Raw genomic sequence first — 9,875 nt, forward strand, 5'->3', positions numbered from 1 at the left:
GTGAAATATGTAGGAAGAGGCAGGCACCAAGAACTGATGCATGCAGACCAAACAATTTTTCCTGTCTGACGTGGAATAGGACAGGGCCTGGCTGCCTTGTGTTGACAAACCACAACACTGAAGCTGTTCCCCAGAATGACAGCCCAGCCTCCCTGCAAGCTGTGTGTGTTTGCACAATGGCTCACAGCTGATTTGGGGGTGCTGGTTCTGCTGCTGGGAGAACTTCTGCAGTGGGGGCTAGGAGCGTCCTGCCAAAAATACAGTATTATCTATCACACTCTCAGGCACAGGGTGTGACTCTTGGGGATGGTCCTGTGCAGGGCTAAGAGCTGGACTCGATGATCCTTGTGAGTCCCTTCCAGCTCAGCATATTCTGGGATTCTGGGATCATTATCACTGCAGGGTTGATGCCTTCCAATCCTGCACAGGCTAGATCATCCCTCTGGTGGTAATGGCATTTCAAGTTAAGGACCTAATAGCAGAATTGTAGAATCACATAATGGGTTGGGTTGGAAGAGACCTTAAAAGTCATCCAGTTCCAATTCCTGGCCATAGGCAGGGACACCTTCCACTAGCCCAGGTTGCTCCAAGCCCTGGCCAACCTGCCCTTGAAAGCTTCCAGGGATGGGGCAGCCACAAATTCTCTGAGAAACATGTTCCAGTGTCTCTCCACTCATCACACCTTCAGTCTTTTCTACACATCTCTACCTCTCCCAGTTGGACTGATCACCGCCCTCGCTCCCCCGCGCTCCCATAACCCTCCCCTTCCTCTAAACCACATTTCTTTTAATCTCTCCCAAGGTTCTTTCTTCCCGTCTCTGAAGCCCTCCGAAATTGTCTTCAAGATCATCTTCTGGCTGGGGTACTTCAACAGCTGCGTGAACCCCATCATCTACCCCTGCTCCAGCAAGGAGTTCAAGCGCGCGTTCATCCGGCTGCTCAAGTGCCAGTGCCACCGCAGGAGACGGCCCATCTGGAGAGTTTACGACCACCACTGGAGAGGGGCCTCTGCCAACAGCTCGGTGCAGGACTCTGAGACAGACCTGAGGCCCAGGATTAACACCCTGAACAGCTCCTTCATATTTAACTCCTCCTTCCAGGAGAGAGCCAGTAAGAGGCGAACGCTCAGCTTCAAGGGCTGGAAAATGCTCACTCCTTTCCAGAAACCAGCATCCACCCAGCTGAAGGAAAAGATGAACAGCCTTTCTAACAAAATCCGGGGTGGTTCCAGCAAAGGGGGGGTGACAGCCACCTACAAAACAGAGGTGGAGTCTGTCTCTATTGGGATCCCTCATGATTTCACGGAAACCATCGACTATCAAACCCATGACTTAACAGACTGCTGTGGGCTGAGAGAAACAGATATTTGAACCCTCTGGAACAGCTGTCGATGGTTTCTTTAGAGGTATACAGCAGAAATGTGGAGGGATACCATCTGTGGGTCTGTCAGGCAGACTGGAAGCAGCAATCAGGTATAAAATGCAGTTGCCCAAAGGTTATCCGAAAATCCCCCATGTGGCGCTCAACCCCTTCTGTGGGATTATGGGTTCCTCAAATAAGAGCCAATGGCATATCCCATTTTAACAAACCTCAGCAGGAGGGGAAGATGTGGGGTGGATGTGGCCTTAGGAGAAGAGCTGTCTCCCTCCAGGGGATGGTTGTCTTTGACTTTGGAAGAAGCTGTGCAATTAAGGGAAACCAGGATGTCTCCTTTGCCTTAAAAACACCACCGTGAAATCTGATGGAAAGATCAAACCCCAAAAGATGCCAACCCTGCCTTAGTACATGTGATCACGTTTCTGTCCAGAGGCAGCATCCAGAAAGGACACTGCCGAGCAGCAGCTGGCAGCTGATCCTTTAGATGATGGGTTGGGAGCTTGCAGATCTGCAGGGCTGGACAGGACCTCCAGCCGAGCCCCTGGCTCTGGAGGTTGAGCAGACTGGGGTATTTCCAAGCAGGATGGGGGGATCCTGGTTCTCAGCCATCATCTCTGCAGTGACCACGGCTTTGCCCCTTCCACATAACCTGGTTTTAGGCTGGAGGAGGAGTCCAGATGTCTACACAGGGTGTACAGGTCTCTCTCCTCTAATTCCAGCCTGTGAAGCATTTCTGATTTCACTTTCCAGTGAAACACTTGCAATCCACCTTGCTTTAGTGCTCATCCATCTGTGATACAGAGAGTAACCGGCTCCTTTTGGTGTCAGTCATCCCCAACCTTTTCTGTCCCCTTCTTGCTCTAGTTGTTTCTCTCAAAAAACACAGGATAAAAGTGCATCCCAGGGGATTCACTCAGGACAAGAGGAAATGGCCTCAGGGTGTGCCAGGGGAGGTTTAGGTTGGATATTGGGAAAAATTTCTTTGCTGAAAGGGTGGTCAGGCATTGGAACAGGGAAGTGGTGGAGTCACCACCCCTGGAAGTGTCCAAAGGTGTGTGGATGTGGCACCTGGTGACATGTGCCATGTAGTGAACACGGTTAGTGGTTGGACTCGATGATCCAAGAGGTCTTCTCCAACCATAATGATTCTGTGATGCAGGTCCTCAACCATCCTGCTCTGTGGCTCAGGAGAGATGGGATGGCTGAGTTTGGAAGTTTGCATTTCTACTGCCCATTGGGTCAAAGCTAAAATGGACCTGACGCACGGACGGATCTCCTCCCCAGTCAGGGTCATGCTCCTGACTCTTCTCTTCTCCCAAAGGACTTCCCAAAAACCTGATACATCAAACCTTTGGTTTTGCCTTGGGTATGTCCCCTAACATGGTCAAAAGCAACGACAGTAAGGGTTGGTTTTCCCTGCTCACAGCCCCAGAGTGTGAGCACCCCTCAGGAGGGCACCACGGTCTCCTCCGGGAAACTCAGGGAGTTGGGGCCATGACAGGCCCACCTCGGCCAGGCAACTCAGAAAGTGGTCACCCAAACTCTGCTTGGCCCTGTGTTGCAGGCACTGGTTTCAAAATTCAGGCTGGTTTTATCAAACTTCAGATAATGATCATCGGGTTAAGGCGTGAGCAGAAGACACGTAGGTGATGGAGATGAAGTCTGGATCTGAGCTGCAGCAGCTCAAGCCAGGTGACTAAAGAACAGGAACATGAAGTCAAAAGGTGGAAACATGGCAATGAATGTGTTCCTGGGTGTAAGCTCATCCACATCAGCACTGTCCCCCAAACCCATGAGGAGTCTTTCATGAATGTGCCTACAGCACATGCAGCTAATCAAGGGTGGCTGTCAAAGGAAGATGAAAGGCTCCTCGGCACATTAGAGAGAATGTCACCTTTCTTTCTGCTGTTCATTTGCTTCAAAGTAAAACAAAAGAGAGAGAAAGTTGGACTTTTTTATTTTTTAGTCTTTTGAGCACTGCATATTGAGACAATGTATCTGGAGTTGGCCCCATCTCAAAAACCCTTAGTGCCCTTTACTTGATGCAGGGCTCCAAACTGGACCAATTATTGCACACATATTAGGAGATTTTATCCAAATATTTTCCTCCCAGCAGCAAATCCCACCAAGGCACATGGGCAGCATTGCATTTACACTGAACTCAGACTCATCATGTTCTACAGCATCTGCAAAACCACCCAGAGGTTCCAGCTGGGGAGGTTCAACCCCACAAAAGCAGGGACCCAACATCCCGTGGGAATTTTTGTGGGGAAATACATGTCTTTTTTTCCCCTATATCTTTGGCTTTTCGGGGAAGTGAGACCCTGCAGTGATGATGGGGTGACATGAAAAGTCATTTTGCAGTGTAAGGACTGCAGGTGCCACTGGTTTCCAGGGAGCTTTGGGGATCCTGATGGGAGGCACTGGAGATGTAGCAGAGAAGGGACCAGAGAGGGGGCAGTCCATGAGTGCATCCATGACCAGAGAGATACATGTACACACTTTACTGTATTTATATACATGGATCATCTCCAAAATACAAGGCATTCTCCTACAAAGGGGCCAACATCCTCCTATAAATGAAGATTCAGTAAATGTTGGCAAGCATTCCCATAAATGAGTTGGTATTATTGCTTACTCTTCTCCCTGATTTTTTTATCTACTCCTTTTTTTTTTTCCTCCCCAGTTTTGAAACATTTGCATTTACAGCCTCCAGCCCCTTGAAAGCATCCAGAAGGGAAAGAAAGATTAGTCTGGAGGTTTGCTGCCTCTCCATCCCAATTCTTTACGCACCTACAAGGGAGAAAACAAGGATAAATATTTAAGCGCACATGTACACACAAGTAAATGCCCAAACTCTGGCTCAGTTACTTACTGAGTTTGATCTGGCCCCAAGAGATGCCGTAGAAGGTGCTGTAGGGAAACTTTGAGCTCTGCTGTGCTGCATTCAGGCAAAATACTTGTTTCTCACCTAAGCCAGAACCCCCTCTTTCATTTGGCCTCTTGCAGCAGAAGCAGTGCCAGGACTGGACTCTGAGACTGCTCCTGGAGGGATTTGTTGGGAGCAGACAGGGCTGTCATTGCTGGTACGGGGAGGAACAACAATGTCGTGTAAAATATGACCCAAGTCTGTAGAATTGAGCATTTCTCTTTGAATCCCTTACCTTTCCAAACTCTCCCAAGTTTGGAAACACGGGCTCAAACCTTCAGGAGGTAAATTCGGTCCGATCCCACAGATTTCTCTGGACCCACAAGGGTGTGACCAGCTGAGGGAATGGCCCTGTTTCTCCAAGTTTGCCACACAGGTCGTTCCCCAAAGCACCTGCACCTTGCTTTTCCAGCAGATCTCACCTCATTGCACTGGCTCCATGTCACTATTGCATTGTCAGACCTTGCTGCTTCAAGGAACTAGTTGTTGATGAGTTTTGGTGTCACTGGACTCCCCTGAGTCCACGAGGGAAGGAAGGTCCCTGTCAGCCTGAGCTGGACTGCAGTTGGGTTGCATTACTATTGTTTACAGCGTGTATATAAGTGTACATTTTCTTTAGCAGACATTGGAATTTTTTATGTATAGATTTTTATTTTTCATCCCCAGACGTATTTATTAGCCAGAGTATTTCTGTTTTGTGTTCTGAGTTCTGTCAGATCGGTGTAAGCTCTATGGAACAGAATGCACATATTTTTGTTTGTTTGTACCAAATACATGCACAAACCTGTCTAAAATGTTGCTGTGAATTGTTGCTGTGTCTGATTTTTAAAACAAGGGCTGTAGGGGATGAGGAAAGGAGGGAGGGAGGGAGAGAGGGAGGGAGGAAGAAACATCTGAAAATTATCCACTCATGGTTATTTCTCAAAGGCTTTTTTTGCAATTTCACAAGGATAATCTTTCCCACATGCAAGAATTTGTGATAAAAGCAAGTCAGGGTAGGACAATCTCAGGGATGAAGAGGTTGCACCTGCCACATCTAGAGAGTAGGTTTAGATTAGATATTAGGAAGAAAACCTTCCCTGTGAGATTGGCGAGACCCTGGCACAGGTTGCCCAGAGAAGATGTGCATTTCCCATCCCTGGAAGTGTTCAAGGCCAGGTTGGATGGGGCTTGGAGTAACCTGGTTTAGTGGAAGGTGTTCCAGGGAGGTCTTTTAAGTCGTTTCCAACCCAAACCATTCTGTGATTCTTATGTATATATATATATATATACACACACATATATATACACATATATAAATATATTTATATAAAAAAATAAATATATAAATATGTATATAAATATATATGAAAATATATATGTGATACATATCTGAGACAGGACAGGGAAAGGCAAAAGAGAAAGGCAAAAGGAAAAAAACAGAAGGAGATACAACATGAAAACACTGGATCAGTATTTGATAGCAGTCAGAGGTGAAAAATACATCAGGGAATTTGGGGACAGAGAATGGAAGAGGTGGAGAATGACCTTGAAAATACCTTTGCAGCTCTGCATACATCAATGATGTACTTTTAATTTGACCACTGTTTGCTTTTGATTAGTCCAGCTCTAGAAAGATAGAACAGACCTAGGATGGATACAGGATAGTTTCCATCTAAAGGATAATTAAATCAAGGGGCGCTTTCCTGGAACACAGAGATGACTGAGGAAGAACACAATGGAGCTCTATAAAACCAGGAGTGCTGGGGACAAGATGAATAGTGGATGACTGTTCTCTGTTTCTCATAAAACGACATCAAACCCAATTATCAAAATGAACAAAATGAGGTACATTTTTGAATGGTGGAGCTCATCACCACGAAATATTGCACCTGCCAGAAGTCTGTAGGGGTTAGAACAGCAACTGGGGGCCTCGGTGACAGGTAAATCCATCAAGGGCTGTTGGAAACATTTATATAATCTCTGAGCTGAGAAATCCCTGAGGCAGCAATTGCTGTCAGTTGGGAGAATATTTCAAGGGATATTTCACTGTTGGCTTTTTCTTTCCTTCTATTCTTCCCAGTTTCCATCATGGGAGAGGGGATTCAGCTGGAAGGACCCAGGCTCTGTGTGTCCCCTCCATCTGAACTGAGCCCATCCATGCCCCAGTTACATCATTCATTTTCCCGCTTGGAGGCTGAAATGAGAAAATAAACAGAAAATTCAAGATTAGTCTCCAATGCACCTTAAACCATCAAGGTCACATGATTTTGCCATCACCGTTTGCCAGTTCCTGCTGGGGAATTTCTGTTACCACTCAGAATTTGAAAATCATGTCCTCAGTAAACTGACTTTTACAATCTTTCCACAGGACAGAGATTGTAGCTGGGGCTGGGATTTGCCCAGAGTTTTCCCAGGAAACTTCAGCCATCCTGTGCAAAGGCTTCCACCTGTATTTTATTTTTTTTTTTCTCCACTTTCAGACATCTGAATGTCCCTCCATGGAGACACACATCGTGGAGAGTGACATTAAGGTCACTGATAATTAGGTTTGGTTTTTCTCAGTCCTGTCTGTGGGATTTAGCTCATGGATTTAAAACATCTCCATTCAAATAAGGTCTGTGTGTGAGTCATGTTTAAACTTCACTAGAGAAAAAAAAACCCAATAATTTTTGCCTGAATATAGGTGTTTCATTGCATTTGAGCCATCCCAGGCTATCCAAGACATCTGCACATGGAAATAGGACGGAAAACCTGTTGTGCAAAACTGACTTGGGATCACAGCAGAAGGGCCTGACCTGTGAGCTGGGAACAGAAGTAAATCTTGGGCAAAGAACAGACAGAATGTGAAGGTCTGATCCCTTCTCTTCCCTCAGGAAAAGAGGACACAGGGTATTTGCTGAGGTTGAGCTCACCATCGAGAGTCAGATCAACACTTGACTTGCAGGGTGGATCCCAGCACCCAGTCCCTGTGGCATCCTGGAGATCCTTGGAGTCCTGCCAAGGCGGTGGAAAGGACACATCAGAGATAGAAAATGACACTGAGGTCCCATGAGACCAGGAAAAGGTTTATAGCAAAATGTTCAGTTCTATTCCTAAGAAACAAAACTTACCCAACGTTTCTGCGTGCAGTGCTGGTGGATAACAGGTGCCTTGGGGTTTGAGGGCAGGGTGTGGGCATCAAAAATAGGCTTTATGCATTTTCTGGCAACTCTGTCTTTCATTTATTATGCCCAGATCTCCAATCTAATTTTTTACAACACAGCCCCAAGCAGGTCAATTCACACAGTTTGGGGATCACTGGGCTTTCTTCACTTCTCTCCTTTACCTTCCAAAAGACTGAGGCAATGAGGGGCTCTGCCCATGATGGTCCAGCTGACCATGGCTAAAAGTCTCACTGAGACCTTAGAGAGAGCATTTGGATTTTCACAAAAAAAAAAAAATCCGGGCCCAGTCCAACTCCTGTGCTGAATATTTACTTTTCTTTCCTTCGCAGCTGCTGCTTTCTGGATGGAGAAAAAAAAAAATAATTCCCTAAGGCTTGTATATGATTCATAAATCTCACTGAAATGTGACCATAATTAAGTAGCAGCACCATTGCTCTGAGACACAGCCTGTTCAAATCCCTCTGCTCTCTCCTGGCAGATCTGTGGCCGCCTTAAAGCCTCACAGAATAACTCATGGATCAGAAATTTGAGTTCAGTCATGGCAGGAGGGTGTTTTGGGGAAGAGAAGGTCCCAAATCTCCGCCCCATCCGTGGCCAGGAGGTTCCAGGTGGCATCATTAAGAGAGCAATACCACTGTCTTTCTGGTTGTCAGCAGGGACTTTCTATTTCCAGAGTTTGCAGAAGGTGTTTGAAATGCAGAAAACTGATAGGAACACAAGAGAAAACCCCCAAAGCCCCAAACCCAGTATTAACCAACTAGAATATGCAAGGCCAAAGGAAATTTGCATTGAGTTATCCCAAAAACTCTTTCTCATCTACAAGCTGCCTTGACACAGATTGGGATTTCTCAGCAGGTTCTTGGAAGAAGGGAATGCCCTTGGGTAACCCTGTTTTTCTCACAGCAGCAGGGTAGTTTTATGGGTTTAAAAGGTTTGCTCCCTCGACAGCACAGTTGTTAATCTGTGAGTAAATTCCCATTGTTTTATGCATGTTTATCACCCCAGTGCTCAGCAGATGATTCACAGTGCAAATCCAATTTAACTCTGATCGCTGTGCCACTTCCATTTCTAACCTGTTTGGGGCTTGCAAACTTCAATGATGCTTCTCAAAGCTTTAGTGTATGTGAGAGGGGGGCTGAAAGAGTATAAATATGTTTTATGTTTTTTTATATGTACATATTCGTATATATGTATTAATAGATACATCTACACAATCTGTGTAGACATAAAGACATAAATATGGATGCAATTTATCCTCCTATCACTTTTTGGTGCTCTTTTTGCAAAAGCACTCTTCTGTCTGTGGTCACCATCATACCCAGACTGTGTCTCATGTCCTCCTCTGACTGCCCAAAAGTCCACATGTTGAGTGCAGCTGCTGCATCATCACGTGGGTGATGCAGAAATCAATAATGAGTTTTCTAATATTCCATTACTGGAATCAGTTGCCCAGAAAGGACGTGGATTCTCTCTCACTGGAGTGCAGGCAAATATTTACCTTGGGTAGCATCTTAGACAGGATGGATCCTGCTGCAGGTGGTGGGGCAGTTCTGAGGCTCCTGTGAGCTGCATCATTCCATATTCTGAGCTGCTCCATGTGTTTGCTCTCACCTCTTTTTTAGGGAGCTTATGAAAAAAAGAGGGAGTGACTTTTTACACAGGCAGATGGCGATGGGGCAAAGAGGAACAGTTTTAAATTAAAAGAGGACATATTTAGATTAGATGTTAGGAAGGAATTCTTGGCTGTGGGGGTGGTGAGGCCCTGGCACAGGTTGCCCAGAGAAGCTGTGGCTGCCTCATCTCTGGAAGTGTCTAAGACCAGGCTGGATGAGACTTGCAGAAACCTGGGCTAGTGGAAGGTGTCCCTGCCCATGGCAAGGAGTTGGAACAGGCAGGTCTTTAAGCTCCCTTCCAACCCAAACCATTCTATGATTCTATTATTCTTCTCCCCAGCCTACCCTGAGGAATTAAAAACTGGGGTTTTTTTCAATTGTTGTGACTTGGCCATCTATTTCTGCTTGCACTGTAGGTTTTTATCCCACCTCCAGCTTTTCAAACTGAGCAAAGACAAATGACTGTGCCAACAAACTGCCTATGAAAAGGAATTAAACACACCCCTGCTGATTAATTTACTATAGACATGATTTAGCTTTCTTGTCCAGTCTCCAGTTTCTCCTATCAACCCCTAAATGATCATCTTTCCCCTGGCATGGTGCTATTCCTGAGGGTCACACAGGCTCCATCTGAGCCCCTCCGTCTGCAGTGACCTCTTGGGATCTGGGAAGCAAGACTCTGTCATTCCACAGGCAAAGGATTAGTAAATCCACTGGCAGGAAGATGAGGTCAGGGAAACTGAAATTAAATCGAAGTGAGCACAGGGAGTAGTTAACAAACAGAACAATTTTTCTCAAATACTTGAGGGG

The 9,875-nt window shown here is 46.0% G+C and overlaps 1 protein-coding gene across 1 annotated transcript in view; it reads left to right on the top strand.

Moving 5' to 3' along the window:
* The window catches only part of ADRA1D (adrenoceptor alpha 1D), a 43,075-nt gene extending 40,731 nt beyond the window's left edge, over window positions 1-2,344 (top strand). The window contains exon 2 of the mRNA XM_027660533.1: window positions 802-2,344. Coding sequence (XP_027516334.1) covers window positions 802-1,370 — 569 coding nt within the window. The 3' untranslated portion in view covers window positions 1,371-2,344. The remainder of the gene's footprint in view (window positions 1-801) is intronic.
* Window positions 2,345-9,875: the final 7,531 nt, after the last annotated feature.

This window comes from Corapipo altera, unplaced genomic scaffold (assembly GCF_003945725.1).
Source record: "Corapipo altera isolate COAL_440 unplaced genomic scaffold, ASM394572v1 295, whole genome shotgun sequence".
NCBI classification, from domain to species: domain Eukaryota; kingdom Metazoa; phylum Chordata; class Aves; order Passeriformes; family Pipridae; genus Corapipo; species Corapipo altera.